This window comes from Xenia sp. Carnegie-2017, unplaced genomic scaffold, assembly GCF_021976095.1.
Source record: "Xenia sp. Carnegie-2017 unplaced genomic scaffold, XeniaSp_v1 HiC_scaffold_20, whole genome shotgun sequence".
Classification (NCBI taxonomy): Eukaryota; Metazoa; Cnidaria; class Anthozoa; order Malacalcyonacea; family Xeniidae; genus Xenia; species Xenia sp. Carnegie-2017.
In genome coordinates this window covers 1,307,180-1,330,168 of record NW_025813483.1, presented here as the reverse complement: position 1 = coordinate 1,330,168, position 22,989 = coordinate 1,307,180, and the positions used below count along the sequence as shown (strand labels likewise).

The 22,989-nt window shown below is 36.0% G+C and overlaps 3 protein-coding genes, 1 long non-coding RNA gene and 1 other non-coding gene across 5 annotated transcripts; 2 read left to right on the top strand and 3 right to left on the bottom strand.

The window, feature by feature from the left end:
- Nucleotides 1–1,107: 1,107 nt before the first annotated feature.
- Nucleotides 1,108–3,186, bottom strand: LOC124442199 (tumor necrosis factor alpha-induced protein 3-like). Its single transcript, XM_046992680.1, has 2 exons — nt 2,329–3,186; nt 1,108–2,178 (listed from the first exon to the last, which is right to left on the bottom strand). Exons 1-2 carry the CDS (start codon nt 2,441–2,443, stop codon nt 1,802–1,804), a joined length of 492 nt encoding a protein of 163 aa, XP_046848636.1. The 5' UTR covers nt 2,444–3,186; the 3' UTR covers nt 1,108–1,801.
- Nucleotides 3,187–6,668: 3,482 nt separating this feature from the next.
- On the bottom strand, nt 6,669–7,909 carry LOC124442184. The gene is made up of 3 exons (XR_006947174.1): nt 7,845–7,909; nt 7,560–7,610; nt 6,669–6,803 (listed from the first exon to the last, which is right to left on the bottom strand). It is a non-coding gene; the product is annotated as an uncharacterized LOC124442184 (long non-coding RNA).
- An 887-nt stretch (nt 7,910–8,796) lies between these two features.
- Nucleotides 8,797–12,388, top strand: LOC124442183 (tumor necrosis factor alpha-induced protein 3-like). The gene is made up of 2 exons (XM_046992666.1): nt 8,797–8,975; nt 11,504–12,388. The coding sequence occupies exons 1-2, from the start codon at nt 8,924–8,926 to the stop codon at nt 12,064–12,066; spliced, it is 615 nt and encodes a 204-aa protein (XP_046848622.1). The 5' UTR covers nt 8,797–8,923; the 3' UTR covers nt 12,067–12,388.
- A 2,036-nt stretch (nt 12,389–14,424) lies between these two features.
- On the bottom strand, nt 14,425–14,503 carry LOC124443432. Its single transcript, XR_006947656.1, has one exon. It is a non-coding gene; the product is annotated as a small nucleolar RNA SNORD34 (small nucleolar RNA).
- A 6,692-nt stretch (nt 14,504–21,195) lies between these two features.
- On the top strand, nt 21,196–22,989 carry LOC124443428 (protein ZBED8-like). Its single transcript, XM_046993923.1, has one exon. The coding sequence runs from the start codon at nt 21,196–21,198 to the stop codon at nt 22,987–22,989; it is 1,794 nt and encodes a 597-aa protein (XP_046849879.1).

Genomic DNA, 22,989 nt, shown 5'->3' with positions numbered 1-22,989 from the left:
TTTCCTAGCAAAGCCGTATTGTTGAATTAAAAATATTAAGCAGTTCTGTTCTTATTTGTTGGCGATTCACCTCAATTGCAGAAGCTTCCGCCATGCTTCATACGATTATATGAACTATTTTATGTTACCAATCAATTTCGTTGCCTCTTACAAAAGAGAAACAACGCGGTGCCGACCAAATTGGCTGTCTTCTTTCGCCATTATTTACATACAGCCATGCAGGTGATGCGGCCATGATATTGCCTTATTTGATGGTGTAATGCAGAGCCCTCTAAAAAAGCCATCACAATAATAAAATAGAGAAGGATTTATTAATAACGTTTTTATTTCTTCATGTAACAATTTGTAACAATTTTGTTTTAAAAGACTTATGTTGGGCTATTATGTTCATATTGAAAATTCGCTTTCCCTCTGGCAAATCTCTGGCCACGATTTTAAATAAACGCTACAAAAACGAAGCACTCGAAGCGTTCAGGAAATTCCAGCGTCTTGAACTCAAGCTTGGAAAAGCCAAACTCGACCTGGTGTTCCTTATTACGTGTAAGAAGCGCTCGATAATACCAAGATTCCTATGGTTTAAGGTTGTTAATCGCAGATTGTGACCCTCTAGCGCCTATCGACAATGTCAACACAAATTGTTACAAGAAATAAAAACGTCATTAATAAATCCTTCTCTATTTTATTATTGTGATGGCTTTTTTAAAAGTCTTATGTTGGGCTATTATGTTCATATTGAAAATTCGCTTTCCGGCTGGCAAATCTCTGGCCACGATTTCTGTCTAATTTTACTTTACTATACTTTACACTTGGAATGAATCGTTCCGACTTTGGAGAGTTGCAAAATATAACGTGTTCAAATTTATGATGCTATTACAAATTTACCACGAGCAATGTTATAGTTCCTATGATTTTGTTTACACTTTTTTCCGTTTATTCATCATGTAAACGACCGCAATTTATCACAATAAATACTTGTTTTGTATGTGGTTTATTAAGCCATTTCGTATCAAACCGGTTTCTATATGTAATAACAAACGCGTTGCATTATTTTAACTTTCTCAAATTACTGAATTACTGTGTATTTGAAAATCTTAAGAGTATACAAAGTTATACAGGCAGTCGAAATTTATTTCAAAGATTTAAGTTATGGAGATTTGTGTGTCGTAGCTTTTGCTATTTACCACATTTATTACGCTGCAAGTCATCAAAAGTGTATCGCGAGTCGCGACATGTTAATTTGCACCACAGAAAGTAAAATCTTTGTAATTCAATAGTTCGTGGTAAATTTGTAATATCATCATAAACGTGAGCACGTTATTTTTTGCAGCTCCCCATAGTCTGAAGGGTTCATTCCAAGTGTAAAGTATAGTGAAGTAAGTTAAATGACTGTAAAATTCTAATTTCGTCGTGGATATGCAATTTGAGAGAGAGCGTACAGACAGTAGAGAAAGACAAAGATCTGAGTCTTTTGACTGAATTTACACAATTCGTCATATTCGCCTTGAAAGCAAAGAATAGAACCTTGTATAATAAAGTTAGCATAATTTTAGTTGCAACTACTTTTTTGTGTCATAAAGGCTATCCAAATGCACACATTGCGTATTTATTTTAGCCGCAAGTATAACAGGCTTGCATTTTCGCAAAAAGTATTTCCGTTATACACCCATTTTCATCAGTGTAATTCAACTTTAAACAGTTCAAGTATTCCCGCAGTAATCGATCTGAGAAATTGCTTTCCTCTGGTAACAAACAACGGAGTTTCATAGGCTGACCATCATATTTCATTAAAGATACTCTCTCATTATTTTCTGTCTTCACAAGTTCTGTAAAGTGTCCATGGTGGTAGCGAATGGAAAGAGGGGTTTTTTATACAATCTACGGAGTCAGACAACAGTGGTAAGTATATGCCACCAAGGTTTACACCAGCAATTGGTTCATCATAGTCACCACGATGAAAATCGTCACATATTACCAGAATTGGTCTTCGAAGAAAATTAGCCAAGGCAAATAAATGAATCCCCTCAAGACAGTAAAAACTGTTGTGTGTAGTTGATTTTGTTGTTGTTGGAAGAGCGACTGTTTTCTTCCAGTCTTCGCTCCATTGCTCAATGCCAATATCCATTGGACTTGCACCATTCTCATCCTCCAAGTCGGACTGCCAACGTTTTTGATAAGTGCCTAAAATGAAGTTGAAATGAATACACGCATTTGTTGGGCGGTGCATTTCTCGGTGGGTAGGTCACAAACTTCGTTTAAGGTGCTAAACCCTATAGCAGTTACCAGATAATTCTGTTCTGGACACAAGGTCAAGCGAGCAACATTTCAAACCTGTTCGATCTTTAATAAGAGTTTGTCCGATAATGTTTCTCAGCCTCAGTGAAGGGTTGTTAATTCCACAAACATCAAGACTAGCGACATGCATCCAAGAGTTGCGATCGGCCATTTGTAATTTCCACAGATTTCGGAACAGCTAGTCTGCACCATCCAACGCAATATATATAGTGGTTTGTACGAAGTCTATGCATAACACTTATATAGTTGATCGGCCATTGTCAACAGATTATGGAAATAATTTGTAGCACACTTATTTTCGCTTGTGGTTGTCTGATAAAAACAATCTGTCAAATCCTCACCAAAGATGTGACAGGTTAGGAACTCGGGTGTGTGATCAGGAACACGCGAAGAACAAATAAGTCCTTATTCATTTAAACTTCATTTTAGGCACTTATCGACAACGCTGGCAGTTGGAAGTCGAAAGGCAGTTGGACGATCAAAATGCTGGTACACCAATGGATTTTGGTGTCGAGCAGTGGAGTGAAGACTGGAAGAAAACAGTCGCCCTTACAACAACACCAAGTTTTTACTGTCTCGAGGGGATTCATATATTTGCCTTAGCTAATGTTCTTCGAAGACCCATTCTGGTAATATGTGACGATTCTCATCATGGTGACTGTGATGACCAAATTGCTGGTGTAAACCTTGATGGCATATACTTACCATTGTTATCTGATTCGGTGGATTGTATCAAAACCTCTCTGATTGGCTACCAGCATGGACAGTTTACAGAATTTGTGATGGCAGAAAATAAGGAGAGAGTACCATTAATGAAACATGATGGTCAGCCTATGAAAGTCCGTTTTTTGTTACCAGAGGAAAGGAATTACTCTGATCGATTACTGCGGGAATATTTGAACTGCTTAAAGTTGAATTACACTGATGAAAATGGGTGTATAATGGAAATACTTGTAGCGCAAATGTAAGCCTGTGATACTTGTGGCTAAAATAAGTACGCAATGTGTGCATGTGGATAGCCTTAATGAGACATAAACGTAATTGCAACAGTTCAAATATTTCCGCAGTAATCGATCAGAGTACTGCGGGCTCATGTTGAACGCTTACTGACGTCATGTCTCTGTATTCGTTTGGCGTGTAATGAGCATAATTTGTAATAAGTTAACTTAAGCTCAACTTTTTAAGCAGCAGAGAATATTTTACATTATAATGTAATTTGATCAATTATGTTAGTCATTGGAAATACTGTATGATAAACATATTTTATTGATACAACATGAAGTATAGCTATGAGCAAGTTATCATCACTAAAGTCGGCGAAAATGATCTTCTATCTTTTTGAAAATGAAGCTGTCGTCAGCATTATGTTTTTTACAGTCAGTTAGACAGTTAACTTACTTCACTATACTTTACACTTGGAATGAACCCTTCAGATTATGAAGAGGTGCAAATTTAAAAATAACGTTCTCACGTTTATGATGATATTACAAATTTACCACGAACTATTGAATTACAAAGATTTTACTTTCTGCGGTGCAGATTAACGTGTCGCGATTCGCGATACACTTTTGAGGACTCGCAGCGTAATAAATGTGGTAAATAGCAAAAGCTACGACACACAAATCTCCATAATAACTCTTTGAAATAAATTTGACTGCCTGTAAACTTTGTATACTCTTAAGATTTTCAAATACACAGTAATTCAGTACGTTGAGAAAGTTAAAATAATGCAACGCGTTTGTTATTACATATATAAACCGGTTTGATAACAAATGGCTTAAAAAACCACACACAAAACAAGTATTTACTATGCTAAATTGCTGTCGTTTACATGATGACTAAACGTAAAGAAGTGTAAACAAAATTATAGGAACTATAACATTGCAAGTGCCAAGCATTAAATTCCTTTCAAAGACGTTTATGTCTTATTGGGAGTCGATTACAGCTGAATCATGCAAAAGTTAAACGTCGGCTGATTTCAATGGTTGTAGTTTTGATACACCTAAGATCGTTTACTTAAACTTTTACCTGCTTATCGTAGCTCTCAAGATCATGGTTACACTTCATACAATTTAGAGCACAGAGGTGTAAATATATGCAACTTTCTATCGGTTGTGCTAAGATTATTAAATTTAGAAGTGAACTATAAAAGAACATTTCCATCTTCCTCTTCTAAATTACGACATATCATATCGACGGACATTCACGGGGAGTAAAGCAAAGAAGCATCCAAGTGACAATAGAGCATAAGAGTGACAACCCATATTTTAAAACAAGGACAAACAGAATTACACCAACATTTAGATCATTGCCGACTTTCAAATTAATAGAATGAAAGTCATTTAATGTCCTCGACCTCACATATTCTTGACGTAGTTCCTCGTTACCATCTTTTCGTAAATCGTCACCGAAATTTTTTGAGAGGAAGATGGGCAATTTCTACGTCTACACTTCCACATATTTTCGGCTTTTCCCAGTCAGAAATGGGAAATATGTATTATTATCAGCGATTATTATGCAATGTTGGTGCAATCTCGATCGTGATTGGCTGACGTAATTCTTTATGTGAAAATTGTAAACACAAAAGCTTTTTACCTCGCGATGTATCGCGCTTTGCAAATCGCGACATGTTAATTTGCACCACAGAAAGTAAACAATCTTGGTACTTCCTCAATAGTTCGTGGTAAATTGTAATAGCATCATAAACTTGAGCACGTTATATTTGCAACTCTCCACAGTCTAAAGGGTTCATTCCAAGTGTAAAGTATAGTAAGGTAAAATTAGACAGATTGTAGTCCTCAGCCTCAATGTGTAGAATTCGACTAAGGGCTCAACCATTTCTGCCAAGTGTCTGATGCTTTTAGACGCGCATACTTTATCACGTACGGTTCAACTAAATAATTACAGTCAGTTAACTTACTTCACTATACTTTACACTAGGAATGAACCCTTCAGATTGTGGAGAGTTGCAAAAAATAACGTGCTCACGTTTATGATGATATTACAAATTTACCACGAACTATTGAATTACAAATATTTTACTTTCTGGGGTGCAGTAAAATTATTTAAAATTTGTAGTTTTTGGTCTATTTCTATGGCTCTAATTAAAACTTTATGTTGGGCATTAATTTTTATTACACGAATTCGATTTCCGCTCGGCAAGTCTCTCGCTACTAAGTATTTACTGTGCTAAATTACAGTCGTTTGCATGTTGACTAAACGGAAAAACGCGTAAAGAGATCGTATGAATTGTAACTACAGCACATTGAAATTGCCAATCATTAAATCCTTTCGTGTTATCGTTACAATTACGTTTATGTCTCATTGGAGGTTGATTACGGCTGAAGAATCATGCAAAAGTTAAACGTCTGCTGATTTCAATGGGTTGCATTTTGCATGCACCCTGTAGATACAAAGGGTAAGTTTCAATATATTTTCATGCTTTCACGCAACATTTGTCAACCATAATATATATTCTACAAGTTAAATGTTTAGTTTTAATGGTGGCAGCCTTGTATGAAACAAGTGAAGATTTGATCAGTCTACAAGTTAAATGTTTAGTTTTAGTGGTACTAACCTTGTATGAAACAAGTGAAGATTTGATCATTGTACAAGTTAAATGTTTAGTTTTGGTGGTAGCAGCCTTGTATGAAACAAGTGAAGATTTGATCAGTCTACAAGTTAAATGTTTAGTTTTAGTGGTACCAGCCTTGTATGAAACAAGTGAAGATTTGATCAGTCTACAAGTTAAATGTTTAGTTTTAGTGGTACCAGCCTTGTATGAAACAAGTGAAGATTTAATCAGTCTACAAGTTAAATGTTTAGTTTTAGTGGTACCAACCTTGTATGAAACAAGTGAAGATTTGATCAGTCTACAAGTTAAATGTTTATTTTAGTGGTACCAGCCTTGTATGAAACAAGTGAAGATTTGATCAGTCTACAAGTTAAATGTTTATTTTTAGTGGTACCAGCCTTGTATGAAACAAGTGAAGATTTGATCAGTCTACAAGTTAAAAGTTTCATTTTAGTGGTACCAGCCTTGTATGAAACAAGTGAAGATTTGATCAGTCTACAAGTTAAAAGTTTCATTTTAGTGGTACCAGCCTTGTATGAAACAAGTGAAGATTTGATCAGTCTACAAGTTAAAAGTTTCATTTTAGTGGTACCAGCCTTGTATGAAACAAGTGAAGATTTGATCAGTTTCATTTGTTTGGCAGATAGGGGTATGGGAAGGTTTAGGTGGGGATTACGAGGCAGAGGAGGTTATGTTTCACATCTGAAACTGTGATTCAAATTTTCATCCTTAATTCACAACCAGATTACACAACATTGAGCAATGAAGCATGAATTAAAACATAAAACTAAAAAAATGCAAATACCATTAAACCATGACCATTTATTATAGTGAAATGTGTGATAATTTACATTCAACGTTTTCCACCAACACCACCTGTACTTCTTCCACCTTTTTGTTTTGTTTGAGCTTTTGTCTTCACTGGTTGTTGTGCGGCCTTGAATAAATGATGAGTGTTATTGAGATATCTTAGTAAGAATGGTTTACTTCATGTAAGAAGTAAATAAAAGATGCTTACTGTTTTTTACAAGTGAATGCAAACCAAGAAGATCTTGCAAGAAATTAAGATCAGATCATTGCAAGCACAAGACCAAACATCAAGGGTTGCACATGCTTGGGAGTTCTCACAAATGTCTCTGAGGTTTGCATAAGCCAGCGCAAACATGAAAAAACATCTTTTATTTCTTTTACAAAATAACCATAATGCAAACAGACAAATTTAAACAAAAGTTTTAATTCTTCCTCTAAATGTATTCATGATTGATTTGTAAATTCTCTTTGATTGATTCATTGATTTTAATTGGTTGAGCTTTGAATGGTTTGCAAACATAGCTATAGACTAACTGCATACGTTTTACTGTTTCTATTTTATGATACACAATATAAAGTGACAACGATTCATCGAATCATTAAAACTATGATAAATATTGAAATTCATGAAGAAATTTATCACTCACTTGTGAGGGAATTAAATTCACAATATGTGTCATAATTTTGCCCAAAGTTAGTCATGAAAAGTTTGTCATACAAATAGCCCACACACAAACAAACAGTCAAAGTTTTAATAAATATTAATTTCAATGTTTGAACAGAAAATTTTTGTTCAAAGCAGTTTATCAACAGCAAATTCCACTGAGAAAGCCAACCTAGTTTACTTTACAATAGTTGAGTAATTGGTATAACCTTTACATACCTTTGTCATCTTTTAGCCTCCTTCTTTTGCCTGATTTTATCTTTAGCAGCTCTAAATGTTTTAAATCATCAAAATAATCAATTTTCTCAAAATCTGATTCAGTTTAACTTTGAGGATTTTCAATTTTTCCTCTGATTATAATTCATATTCTCACAGTTGTCACTCATACAATGTAGGAATGTAGGTAAAATGAATCTTCACTGAGAAACAAAATCAAAAATCTTCTAGTCAAGCATAAAAGATGTAATTTTAGATATTAAAGACACAAGACAGTTGTTTTAATACCTTATTGCCTGCTCTCTTTGTGCTTTTCTTACTTCAGGCTTTTGATTGCGTTTGGCCAAAAGTTTCGAGAGTTGCACCCTGGATGGCTCTTTGGAATTTAACATTTCGTCTCGTTCTCTTTTGGAGACCTCTTCAACTGAGCCCTTTTGTGTTTTCTACGGTAAAGGACAGTCCATGAAATCTTTCGTGGATTTCTTCTCATCAAGAAGGATCTCTCACATTTTTTGTCTAGGAAATTGACTATTAAATTGATGTATAAAACATTTATTGGTTATGGAAAAATAATATAGATGTGATTTTACAATCTTTGTGAACAATACAATGTTTCTTTATCTTTTTTGATGGTGGTCTTTTGATTTTCTTTGATGAAGTAGTTGATGAAAGTGTTGGAAATGACCGTCGAAGAGCAGCGGGACTTGGTGGACGGAAGACTTGGTCGATTTAGGGGTAGAGAAGTTACGGACAAACAGTAGCGTAGCTAGCGGTCTGGCTGGTCGGGCCCAGACCGACCAAATGTTTTCCCAAAAATGAAAAATTTGTTTTTTTCTAAAATTGGATTTGCGAAAATTTTAAATTCTGCGACTCTTTTTGGAATAATCCACAGTATATTAGTGTAATATTTGTCAAATGCGTCGTTATTAGCAAAATTATCATATTTTTAAACGTTACTTAGCAACATTGACTGGTGCATAACGGAAATACTTGTAGGTAAAATGTCCTCAGCCTCATTGAAGGCTTGTTAATTCCACAAACACCAAGACATTATATGAATAAGTAATTGTATGTGAGGGCGAGCATATTTTGATTGGCTCATGCAAAAGACCATGGAGTGCAAGCAAAAAAACGTCATCGCCCACGTCCGAAAACTGAGAAATTTTTCTCAGTTTGAGAGAATGTCCTCAGCCGCAATTTTTCTCAGTTTGAGAAAATGTCCTCAGCCGCAATTTTTCTCAGCATGGAATTGAACATATCCCGGAATGCAAACAAAAAACGTCATCGCCACGGACTATTTAAGTGTTACAATGTAAGTGTGTTTATTATTGAATGCCGACTAATGCTTCGTGGTGTCTTCGTAAACTATGGAAATGATTAGTAGCACAATCTGTCAAATTCTTACCGATGATTTAACAGGTAAGGTAACGCTCACGTTTCTCAAATGTATGATACGATAACGTTACGTCAAAGATACGAAAAAAATCCAGGATAATGTTATACTTTCTAAAACCTGTGTAATATTTTTATCGACTTTAATGTTACTTTTAGAGACTTTTCTTCTATTTAGCTTTTGTTTTGAGTTGATTTCCATGAATTCAGTTTACCAACATCGAGAGTTAAGCATGGCTACCAACTCTGAATTCATGATAGTTTCAACATCTAAGATAATAACTTGTGTCTTAATTGGTGTAAAGTAATACAGAGAATTTTTCCGATTAATACGTGAATTGTAAAGTAGGAAAAGTTAGAAAGTTAGGCCAAATCATCTTTTTGTAAAAACGCTCTCCTTTCTCAATTGTGATTGGCAGACGTATTTATGTCTGCATTATTTGTCTCGTTCTCGTATCATACACGTATGATACGAGAACGATACTATGATACGAGAACGATACACGTATGATACGAGAATGATACGTATGATACGAACGATACACGTATGATACGAGACGATACACGTATGATACGAACGATATGATACGAGAATGATACACGTATGATACGAGAACGATACACGTATGATACGAGAACGATACACGTATGATACGAGAACGATACACGTATGATACGAGAACGATACACGTATGATACGAGAACGATACACGTATGATACGAGAACGATACACGTATGATACGAGAACGATACACGTATGATACGAGAACGATACGCGTATGATACGAGAACGATACGCGTATGATACGAGAACGATACGCGTATGATACGAGAACGATACACGTATGATACGAGAACGAGTTGGATGAACGAGACAAGGATGAACGCTGTGATACTTGAGAAAACTTTGTTCATCGTAATGAGCAGCAATTTTGTTTTAAATTCATGATAGTTTCAACACCAGTAACTGTTTCACCACTTGCAGTTAAGTAGGTTTGTCTCGTCCCCAAACAACCATTCGAGAATGATACGTGTATGGAAAGGGAATGATAGGCGTTTATTATATCGCGACAAAAAGTGCCTTCTATTAAAATAGTTTTCGATTCATACGAATAGAATATACGTTTATTAATAGCATGTGCATCAACCATCGAATCAAACTACGTTGTAAACTCGGTCACATTCACAACAAAGTTCCTCGTCGACTCGAGAAATACAAAATAGCCAACTGTTGCTTGATAGACTTTACACGCAAGTGACAAAAAGAAATATGTAATATATAAATCGTTTGAGAACGGTGCTCTGTAAATTTTAAAGATTAAAGCCTAGGCCACACTATCGGCTGTATTCACGAAAACGAAAACAAAACGAAAATTCGTGCACGAAGTACATGTCAGATACGACGTAAAATTGCACGCATGTTTACAAAGATCGGCTAAAACGTAAACGGTATTATTGTTGGATGTGTCTATGTAGTAGCCTTTGCAGTGACAAAACAAGCAAAAAAGAAAACGTGTCTTCTTCTGGAAAAAGATACTCCTTCTGAAGTTGAAAGCAGGCATTTAGCAAGATACTAGATTCACCCAATTAATAAACGACGTGATCGACTGGGATAATTTAACAATTTGATTAAAGAGTTACGAGAACCGAACAAAGAAAACAGACTCATAAAATACTTGCGAGTGACGACAAATTGTATTTCTCACATCAGATTTATTAAAACCTCGTGCCATCCTGCCATCTTTGTGTAGTAAAGTTTTAGATTATTAGCCAATTGCATGCGTTTTCGTTAACGAAAAAGGTCAAAAATTCAACTCTTCTAATCTGCACGAAAACGAAATTTTCGTTCAAGATTTTCGTTGCGGCAGTTTTCGTTCTAATTTTCGTCGATATGGACGAGTGTGGCCTAGGCTTTAGGCCACACCATAGTGTGGCTAGGAATTCATTACCATGAATTCAATTTTACCGATTAATACGTGAATTGTAAAGTAGGAAAAGTTAGTAAGTTAGGCCAAATCATCTTTTTCGTCCATATGGAGGATAGTGTGGCCTAGGCTTTAGATTCAGCGCACAAACGAGTAAAATACGATATAAGCGTATCTGCGTATCTTACAGCAAAAAAATGCTTTGTCGAATGAAACCTCTTTTTATTCAATACGGACACTATCAGAGATCGCAGACGTGGATACGCATGTGTTAAAACTATTTTCTCATGTCTGCGGGGACACCTTTATCACCTTATTCCAAAGAAAGAATAGCTACTAATATTAAATAAAGAAGGACAGAAATACACTAAAAATAGCCGCGAATTAGCATCGAGCAATTGTCCTGTAAGCAGACAGACTATATCAGCCGTTGTCAGCGTATTCAAAAAAACGATACGCGTATAAAATAGAACGATAAACGTATGATACGAGAACGATACGCTCATCATACGCAAAATTATGTTAACAAATACGCGAGCGGTACCGTACCCGATTGAGGGAGTTTCTCGGCTAGCCGGATAACTCGACTCCATACAAACAAGTCCTTATTTATTTCAACTTCATTTTAGGCACTTATCGACAACGCTGGCAGTTGGAAGTCGAAAGGCAGTTGGAGGATCAAAATGCTGGTACGCCAATGGATTTTGGTGTAGAGCAATGGAACGAAGACTGGAAGAAAACAGTCGCTCTTCCAACAACACCAAGTTTTTACTCTCTTGAGGAGATTCATATATTTGTCTTAGCTAATATTCTTCGAAGACCAATTCTGGTAATATGTGCCAATTTTTATCGTGGTGACTATGATGACCAAATTGCTGGTGTGAACCTTGGTGGCATATACTTACCACTGTTGTCTGACTCTGTGGATTGTATCAAAACTCCTCTTTTGATTCGCTACCACCATGGACACTTTACAGAACTTGTGATGGCAGAAAATAATGAGAGAGTTTCATTAAAGAAATATGATGGTCAGCTTATGAAACTCCGTTGTTTGTTACGAGAGGAAAGGAATTACTCAGATCGATTACTGCGGGAATACTTGAACTGTTTAAAGTTGAATTACACTGATAAAAATGGGTGTATAACGGAAATACTTGTAGCGAAAATGCAAGCCTGTGATACTTGTGGCTAAAATAGATACGCACTGTGTACATGTGGATAGCCTTGAATGGACGCTGTATTAACGATATAAAATAAACAAGACATTCAAAAACTTTAGAAAATATGTTTAGTGAGCTTCCAAGGTGTAATATATTATTCAGTCCAGGATGACTAAAAAAGCGTAATTACTTGAGAAATGCTCTCTTATGTACACGAGCTTCCATCTATTAACTAGTCATTATACATACCTTAATTGTACTAACTATTTATACAAACATTAATTATGCTAACTATATTATACAAGGTTCTATTCTTTGCTTTCAAGGTGAATAAGATGAATTGCTTAAAATCAGTCAAAAGACTAAGATCTTTGCCTTTCTCTACTGTCTGTACGCTCTCCACGACGAAATTAGAATTTTACAGTCAGTTAACTTACTTCACTATACTTTACACTAGGAATGAACCCTTCAGATTATGGAGAGTTGCATAAAAATAACGTGCTCACGTTTATGATGATATTAGAAATTTACAACGAACTATTGAATTACAAAGATTTTACTTTCTGGGGTGCAGTAAAATTATTTAAAAATTGTAGTTTTTGGTCTATTTCTATGGCATTAATTTTTATTACACGAATTCGATTTCCGCTAGGCAAGTCTCTCGCTACTAAGTATTTACTGTGCTAAATTGCAGTCGTTTGCATGTTGACTAAACGGAAAAACGCGTAAAATGCCAATCATTAAATCATTTCGTGTTATCGTTACAATTACGTTTATGTATCATTGGAGGTTGATTACGGCTGAATCATGCATATGTTAAACGTCTGCTGATTTCAATGGGTTGCATTTTGCATGCACCCTGTAGATACAAAGGGTGAGTTTTAATATATTTCCATGCTTTCACGCAACATTTGTCAACCATAATATACATTCTACAAGTTAAATGTTTAGTTTTAATGGTAGCAGCCTTGTATGAAACAAGTGAAGATTTGATAAGTCTACAAGTTAAATGTTTCATTTTAATGGTGGCAGCCTTGTATGAAACAAGTGAAAATTTGATCAGTCTACAAGTTAAATGTTTAGTTTTAGTGGTACCAGCCTTGTATGAAACAAGTGAAGATTTGATCAGTCTACAAGTTAAATGTTTAGTTTTAGTGGTACCAGCCTTGTATGAAACAAGTGAAGATTTGATCAGTTTGATTTGTTGGCAGATAGAGGGTAGGTGAAGGTTTAGGTGGGGATTACGAGGGTAGAGAGGTTATGTTTCACATCTGAAATTGTGATTCAAATTTTCATCCTTAATTCACAACCAGATTACACAACATTGAACAATGAAGCATGAATTAAAACATAAAACTAAAAAAATGCAAATACCATTAAACCATGACCATTTATTATAGTGAAATGTGTGATAATTTACATTCAACGCTTTCCACCAACACGACCTGTACTTCTTCCACCTTTTTGTTTTGTTGGAGCTTTTGTCTTCACTGGTTGTTGTGCGGCCTTGAATAAATGATGAGTGTTATTGAGATATCTTAGTAAGAATGGTTTACTTCATGTAAGAAGTAAATAAAAGATGTTTACTGTTTTCCACAAGTGAATGCAAACCAAAGAGATCTTGCAAGAAATTAAGATCAGATCATTGCAAGCACAAGACCAAACGTCAATGGTTGCACTTGCTTGGGAGTTCTCACAAATGTCTCTGAGGTTAGCATAAGCCAGTGCAAACATGAAAAAACATCTTTTATTTCTTTTATAAAATAACAATAATGCAAACAGACAAATTTAAACAAAAGTTTTAATTCTTCCTCTAAATGTATTCATGATTGATTTGCAAATTCTCTTTGATTGATTGATTGATTTGATTGGTTGAGCTTTGAATGGTTTGCAAACACAGCTATAGACTAACTGCATACGTTAAACTGTTTCTATTTTATGATACACAATATAAAGTGACAACGATTCATCAAATCATTGAAAACTTATGATAAATACTGAACTTCATGAAGAAATTTATCACTTGCTTGGGTTGGAATTAAATTCACAATATGTGTCATAATTTTGCCCGAAGTTAGTCATGAAAAGTTTGTCATACAATTAGCCCACACACAAACAAACAGTCAAAGTCTTTAATAAATATTAATTTCAATGTTTGAACAAAAAATTTTTGTTCAAAGCAGTTTATCAACAGCAAATTGCACTGAGAAAGCCAACCTAGTTTACTTTATAATAGTTGAGTAATTGTTATAGCCTTTACATACCTTTGTCATCTTTTTAGCCTCCTTCTTTTGCCTGATTTTATCTTTAGCAGCTCTAAATGTTTTTAAATCATCAAAATGATCAATTTTCTCAAAATCTTATTCAATTTAACTTTGAGGATTTTCAATGTTTCTCTCTGATTATAATTCATTTTCTCACAGTTGCTACTCATACAATGTAGGTAAAAAAGAATCTTCATTGAGAAACAAAATCAAAAATCTTTTAGTCAAGCATAAAAGATGTAATTTTTTAGATATTAAAGACACAAGACGGTTGTGTTTGATACCTTATTGCCTGCTCTCTTTGTGCTTTTCTTACTTCAGGCTTCTGATTGCATTTGGCCAAAATAGTTTCAAGAGTTGCACCCTGGATGGCTCGTTGGAATTTGACATTTCGTCTTGTTCTTTTTTACGAAACCTCTTCAATTGAGCCCTTTTTGTGTTTTCTACAGTAAAGGACAGTCCATGAAATCTTTCGTGGATTTCTTCTCATCAAGAAGGATCTCTCACATTTTTTGTCCAGGAAATTGAAAGACTATTAAATTGATGTATAAAACATTTATTGGTTATGGCAAAATAATATAGATGTGATTTTACAATCAAGTTTTCAAAGTGTGTTTTAAAAATAACTATATATTAACGAAGGGACAAATTAAGCAGTTCTTCTAAGTTGAACATTGTAAACGTAAGTACCTTTCCATCTAGACGTATATATCTTTTTCCATGACCTGGGTAGATTTTGTATCCACTGTAGCTTCGAACCTCGAGCCTGGAAATTTAAAGAAAACAACGAAATCATCAAATACTAGGAAGATCAAATGAGAAATATAACATGTAATAAAAGCAGTCTCTGCGTAAAAACTTGTGAATATTTCCAAAACAATTAAAATCGACAAGTTTTAATCGCCGATTTTTAAAGAATCTGGGACGTAATACCTCTAGTATCGATTCAATTATGAAAAAAGTGTTTCAGTTTCACAAGAATTTCATAAAATAACGAAAACGTTTTGCTGTTTCCTTGGATTGGAACGGATCAAGTCTGGAACTCATTGCCAAATGAACTTAAAGAAATTAGTTCTCTAGCGACCTTTCAAAGAAAAATCGCTTCCCACTTTCCCAAAACAAATATGTACTCAACTAATTGTAAATAGCTTTCTAACTTAGCTATACTTCATTTAATGTACATTTTAGTGTCTTGTGTATCGTAAAATGTAAGTAGTTCACTATTGTATTGTAATTTTCATTTTTGCACACGCCCCATGTGGAAATCAACTTGTATGTTGACAATGGTAAGCATGTTAAAATAAAATTATCTATCTATTTCGAAAGACTTCTTTTTGCCAGATCGAAGCAAGACAAAGCAGTTGAAAAGGAAACACTGCTGCCAGATGAAATTTAAATAAGTTCATGTCGGCTTGTTCAAAAGTTCACATTATCCACCAATGTTCACAAATCGACAAAAATTTCATAGTTTGCACCAAATGAATGAAATAAGCTAAATCACATGTAAAATTATAATGATGCACATTGCACATTTGTACAAAACAACAAAAAAACAAAACAATGAAAAACAATTATTTAGTTCGATTTAGATTTGTAGCTTGAGTCAGAGTCTTGAGCATAAAGAATGTCGGTTGTCATATGACTTAAAGCATTGGTCGAAGAAGAATATTTGACACAGCCTTCTGACTCTTTCACTCCTTGCTTAACTTTTGGAATACTGCAGACTGAAGAATGAATTATGTTTGTCTCGAATCTCTAAACCAGTGTATGTTCATTGTAAACAACCTTGTCTTTTATAACTGATAAGTTCATAAAAAGTTTTTAATTTTTAGAAAAAGTTCATGAAATGTTCACAAAATTCTTTCTGTTCACAAAAATTCAAAATAAAAATCAAAAGTTCATAAATCTATGAACTTTGTTCACAATTTGGCAACACTGAAAGGAAAGGGTTATCACTCATCGAGAAAATTATTCCTCTAATCACATTCCCCATTACTCACATTTACTCCTCATTTGTAATGGATGTTTTTTGAGAAACCACTAGCTTGTTCCTAGTTACTCCAAAGTGCACCTTAATTACCTCCTATGCTCTTCTACCTAGTAACCATGAGGACAAAGATCAAATAAATAAATTTTTAGAAAATTTTGCGTTTGTTTCTAACATTTGGTTTATTTGGGGGGAGAAATTTCGATAATATTTTAATAGCAACCGCAATTTTCTTCGTAATGTTCACAAGCAGTGCCAAACGCAAAACGCCGGTTGAACGTAAGGATATATACAGTTTAAGGCCTTTACCGACCAGAGGATGAATCGTCTAACGTCGTAACCGCTACTAAGACCACCACTAAAGACTTTCAGCCAAAGACTTATAGAAGATCGAACAGGTTTAAAATGTTGCTCGCTTAAGCTTGTACGCTTAACGATGTTTCTTACTGTTTTAATGGAAGTTTATGACCTACCCGCCGAGAAGTCCAGCAAATGCGTTTATTCATTTCAACTTCATTTTATGCATGTATCGATAATGCTGGCAGTCCGAAGTCGAAAGGCAGTTGGAGGATCAAAATGCTGGTACGCCAATGGATTTTGGTGTAGAGCAATGGAGCGAAGGCTGGAAGAAAACAGTTGCTCTTCCAACAACAGCAAAATCAACTACACACAACAGTTTTTACTGTCTTGAGGGGATTCATATATTTTTCTTAGCTAATGTTTTTCGAAGACCAAATTCTTTCTACATTAGGAACTTTGCTCGTAGAACGAAAGGCGATGCAAAGCCGAACGGATCATATACCGAGCTGATAATAGCCAATATCTCTCTACTAGATGGCGGTCTTTCATTCAGCTGAATCCGAAATCCAAATTCATCACGGCTAATGTTCCGTAGAACACCAAGTGCTCTTTCGATAGATACCTTGTCAAAGATCCCTAACTGATTCTGCTCGTTCCATATCCGGCATGGCACCGCCGTCGCTAAATTTGAAACGAAATCCACCCTTGTTAAACGAAATCCACCTTTGTTAAACGAAATCCACCTTTGTTAAACGAAATCCACCCATAGCAAGCAGTTTTGGAAGATCACTGGCTAATGTTATTGCCTTATCTTCATCTTTTACAGATTTAAGGCAATCAACAACGTAGAAGTTACGCTTGACTATATTTGTAACTATGTTTTCAAATTTGTTGGTGTTATAGTCTGTAGTTTTGCGCAGAGCAAAATTGGAGCAACTTGGCAAAGAGGTCGCTCCAAACAAATGAACCGTCATTTGAAATTCTTCGGTCTCTAAGCCCAAGTCATTCTGTGGGCACCATAAGAAGCTCAGGGCATTGCAATCTTCAGGATGAACATTTATTTGATAGAACATAGATTCAATGTCGGCCATTGGGGCTATGGGCTCCTGTTTAAATCGAGTCAGAACACCGAACAACTTATTCGTCAAGTCCGGTCCCTGTAGTAGTTGGTCATTGAGGGAAGCTCCGTAGTAGACCGCAACACAATTGAACTTAACTCAAAGTTTGTCTGGCTTGCTCGAACTGAAAACTGGGTGATGAGGAAGGTACCATATTGCTTCATGGAACCTATTTAATGAATCAGCAGAGACCTTCCGTGCAAACTGTTTCTCAAACAGGTTATCCATGAATTCAGCATACTTGAAGAATAGTTTAGCACCCTTCAACAGCCTTTTCTTCAAAGGAGTTAAACGATGTTCAGCCAAAGGTCTATTATTTGGAAATCTAGGAGGAAAACTTTTCCATGGTAAAGCAATTTCATAATGCCCATTGCGAAGACGAATTGTGGATTCCATAATATTCACCGCACGTATATCTTCTTGAGACATTTCTACTTTGTTGTTGTATGAAGCAACTTTGAACTCAGCACACTATAACTTCTTAAACTGTTCACTCAGCTCATGATCGGATTGAATGTAGTTATTGAAGTGTTTGGTCCATTTTTTTCTTCCAAAAGGACCATTTATTGTCCATCCAAAGATAGTTCTCACAGCATATGGACCCTTACCATACACTCTCTAACTTCTTTAGGCTTCAACGCTTTAGGTACATCATTTCCAATGAGGATGCCAATAGAGGCATTGACGTTTGCCAGAGTAACACCCTTAAGATGTGGTCACCGATCGACGTCTGGTTGCGTTGGAATGCTAGACTCGTCGACTGGAAGCTTTTCTGTAGAAAACACCGTAGGACGCTCAATTATGCTCATTTCAATCAAATCAAACACTTCTAATTTAACAACGTGACATTCTGTTAAAGTGTTTTCATTCCTTAAGGTAGTGAGTGAAAGAATGGTTTTCTATCCAGAAATTTGAAGCTCTTCTAGCAGTTGGTTCGTACTAAATGTAGTGTTCGATCAAGCATCAAGAAAGGCATATGTTTTAATTCTCTCCACCAATTCTCTACATTCGACTTTAACTGGCACTATCACCAACCCAGTCGAGGAGATTCCGGCTCCATTGGGATCCCGTTGACAAACATCAACACTGACATAACCGTTGCTGTTGATTATCGTGTGGGGACCTTTACTTGTTCCATTCGATGCCTTATGCAATGAAGAGCTCTTCAAGCAAAGTTCTCAATTATAGGATGCAAAAATGTTGAATGCTTCTCTTGACATCACAAAACCTTGCAAAAGCTCTTCTTTGGGCAAGTTTTAACAAGATGAGCTTGTAGGAAACAACTATCGCAGAAACCCTTTTTTCGCACTATTCTTTTTCTGTTCTCAACAGTTTCTTTCTCGAATATATCACATTGAGATAACCAATGATTACCATGACACATTGGACATTTAAGAAATATTCCAGCTCCAGTTTCGAGTTCAACTATATTTGATTGTTGATCGTTTCCAGGGTCCTTTCCAATTGTTCCGAAGGCATCCTTACCTCGAGGACCTTTAGGATCTTGAGCAATTCTAATTTTTGAATCATTATTAATCTTGCCGAAAATAGGATGATTTAATGCTCTCGCTTTCACCTCGACAAATCTTGAGATGTCTTCGAAAGTTACCTCTCTTTTCTTATTACTTGTTATATCGTCTGCTATGTCACACCATTTTTGTCTAATACAATAAGGTAATTTACTGAAAATATTTTGCAAACTAACCAAATTGTCAAATTTGTTGAAGTAACCTATTTCTTTAAGAGTGTTTTTGCAGCTGATAAGCAATACAGAGAATCTTCGGAGTGCTTCACCATCTTCAGCTCTGATTAGGGGTACCTCCATTATTCGTTGTAAGTAGGCCGCAGCTATTCTATAATTTGGACCATAATGCTCCTTCAAAAGTTTCCTTGCGACCAGATATCCTTCTTTGCGGACCATAATGCTCTTTGAAAAGTTTCCTTGCGACCAGATATCTTTCTTTGTGGACCATAGCGCTGCTTCAAAAGTTTCCTTGCGACCAGATATCCTTCTTTGTGGATCATTGACAAGCAACTTCGCATAAGCTCCTGAACATCACCAGATGTATATTGAATTAAATAGTGCAAACGTGTATTAGTGCTAGTTGTTTTCGCTTCAATAATATTTTTAAACGATCGTACAAAATGACAATATTCAACAGGATTTCCACCAATTGTTGCTACTTGAGCGTTAGGTAGTGACATTGAAAGAGCTTATTGTTGGTGTTCACCAAGCAGTTCCTGGAAATCATTGTCCCTAGCCTGTTGCATTTTCAGTATCCGTTGACTTTGCTGCTGCTGTTCATTTTGCATATCCAACATATCGTGCAAGAAATTTTTTGCTAGTTCTGAATCATCCAAAATTCCAATCTTTGATGCGTCTAATTCGTGAACCGTTTTAAACGACTATCGCGTTACGACCGATTTTGGTTGTTCCTGCGAAACATGAGATCCTTTATGAGTTTTATCTCTTGTTGGTGCATTTACACCAGCATCTTGAGGGAGTGGTCGAGAAGTTAGCAGTATTGGTTTAGTGCAGTTTTCGCCGTTCTTTTGTCAACATGGAACTTTATTGTATTTAACGTTTACTGTTAGCATCCTTCTGCCTTATTTCTGCCTCAATTCTGCCCTATTTCATGAGAATCTGTTAGATTTACTCGCGAAGAGAATCAGGCAAAAGCTCCATAAGTCCCAGCTACACTGTAAGCCTTTTCGTCTGCTTCAACTTTTGCTATTTCAGCCTTCAGCTGTAGTTGGTGTCTCCTTTGTTTGAGGCCCATTTCTTCTTCTTCCTGTCGTTGTCGGTGAATCAACTCTTAATATTTTAAGTAAAGCTCTTGTTCGTCTAAAGATTGATGTTCCTTCAAAGCAGTTGCTTCGACTATCAAAGCTGCTTTCTTTGCTGCCACCTTTGCTTTTCCACTTAGGTTATTTGACCGGGCTTTGGATCTAGATCAGGGGTTCTTAATCTGGGGTCCATGAACCCCTAAGGGGTCCATGATGGTGCTTTAAGGGGTCCGCAAATCCAAATAAGAATATCTACAGTAGGCTACGTATTTCTATTGACCGATTAGAACCTAAAAAAGCAACATCGTTTAATGATCGTTCGAAATATATGCTCACAAATCTTTGGACGGAATAAAAACAAGATGTTTTCGCCTTCGATATGTATATTTAACTGAAGTATGATTGACATGTTTTTCTTTTCTATTGTGCATTTATAATTAGTAGTCTAATGTTTCTTACACATCGCATTTGTGATAAATAGGCCTATGTAATCATACACAATGTCTATGACATAGACATTGTGTATGATTCTATTACGACATAGACTCTATGTCGTAATAGAATAAATAGATTGAACAAAAAACCGTGCACGTGTATGCTGCATTGAGTATTATAGAAAGCTGTCAATTTGCTTATGTGTTTTCTACTACAAAGGTTTATAACCTGGAAGGATAAATAAATTAAAAATTTTACCAATTTAAAAAAATGTCGAAGAAGAGAAAGTACAGTGAAAATTATGTAGCTTTTGGTTTTACCTTTATTACTGATAGTGATGGCAGCAAAAGGCCGCAATGTTTTCTATGTGGTAAAGTCCTTGCCAATGCAAGTTTGAAGCCAGCGAAACTGAAAGAGCACCTCATATCTATTCATCCTAAAAATGCACTGGATAGTGTTGATTCTTTTCGTTCTAAGAAGGCTCGATTTGAGAAATCAGGGACTTTGCCGAAGTTCGGATTCATCAAGACGCAGAAGCCTTGCCTTGAAGCATCTTATAAGGTCGCTTACCGCATTGCCAAGGCAAAGAAAGCTCACACTATCGGAGAGACATTGATAAAACCGTGTGCTCTGGAAATGACTGAGCTAGTATGTGGCACAGAACAAAGAAAGAAACTTGAAGCCGTTTCCTTGTCAAACGATACCATCAGCTCCAGAATTATTGACATTTCTAATAATATTCTGAAACAAGTAATGGAGGAACTTAAAGCATCACCATTTCCATTTAGCATGCAACTGGATGAAAGCACAGATGTCTCTCAGTGTGCCCAGCTTCTTGTATATGTTCGTTATATGCACGCTGATGCAATTAAAGAAGAATTCCTATTTTGCGAGCCTCTCTCAGAAACTACAAAGGCTGCAGACGTATTAGAGATGGTGAACAATTTCTTTGCCAAACAAGACTTCAATTGGAAGAGAAATATTGGTAGTTTGTGTACCGACGGAGCGCCCGCAATGCTTGGAAAAACCTCAGGGTTTGCTTCGTTGGTAAAGAAAGAAGCTCCTCACATCATTGTGACTCATTGCTTTCTACATCGACATGCATTGGCATCAAAAACTCTATCACCAGCTTTAAAAGAAATTTTGTCTGTTTCTGTAAAGATCGTCAACTTTGTCAGAGCTCGAGCTTTAAACAATCGTATATTCAAAAGACTTTGCCAAGAAATGGGTGCACAACATGAAGTACTTTTGTACCACACTGAAGTTCGCTGGCTTTCGAGAGGTCAAGTTTTGAAGCGTTTGATGGAACTGAGAAAGGAAGTTTCATTCTTCTTACGAGAAAAACAAAATCCTCTATCAGTGCAATTTGACAGAAAGGAGTTTCTTTATGGCTTAGCTTACTTGGCAGATATTTTCGGTCATTTGAATGAAGTAAATCTGTCATTTCAAGGACCAGATGTAACGATTATGGACGTTACAGAAAGACTGCAGGCTTTTCAAGCAAAGCTTCCTTTGTGGAAAAGAAGACTTGAGACAGACAACTTTGCCAACTTCCCAATGCTGGAGGAAGTGATCTCTCAAACTCGAATCGATAATACTGAAGCCCTGCTTTCCTCTCTACGTGGAAATATGTGCGAAAATTTAGACAGATTGCAGCAATCTTTTGAAAGTTATTGCTCACATGATCCGAATTTTGAATTGTGGATTCGCAACCCATTTCTTGCAGATCTAAATTCTATTGGTGATGACGATCTTGCCAAAGATGACCTCATTGAGTTGAGGACAATGCAAATGCTAAGGAGCGAATTCAATTCAAAGAACCTTGCAGAATTCTGGTGTTCCTTGGCACAAGCGTATCCTCGCCTGGTGAAGAGAGCCATGGTTTCTCTTATTCCTTTTGCTACTACCTACCTCTGTGAGGCAGGGTTTTCTGCTCTTCTTGCTATCAAAACGAAACAGCGAAATCGGTTGGATGCTAAGGACAACATGCGTGTGGCCCTGGCAAAAACCGTCCCACAATTTCGTGTTCTTGTTGAAGATAAGCAGGAGCAACCTTCGCATTGA

Coding starts and splice junctions, on each gene's coding strand:
- LOC124442199 (XM_046992680.1), bottom strand. CDS start 2,443: ATGGCCGATCGCAACTCTTGGATGCATGTCGCTAGTCTTGATGTTTGT. Junction 2,179..2,328: donor TCTTATTAAAGATCGAACAG/GTTTGAAATGTT, acceptor ACTTCATTTTAG/GCACTTATCAAAAACGTTGG.
- LOC124442183 (XM_046992666.1), top strand. CDS start 8,924: ATGGAAATGATTAGTAGCACAATCTGTCAAATTCTTACCGATGATTTA. Junction 8,976..11,503: donor TCTTACCGATGATTTAACAG/GTAAGGTAACGC, acceptor ACTTCATTTTAG/GCACTTATCGACAACGCTGG.
- LOC124443428 (XM_046993923.1), top strand. CDS start 21,196: ATGTCGAAGAAGAGAAAGTACAGTGAAAATTATGTAGCTTTTGGTTTT.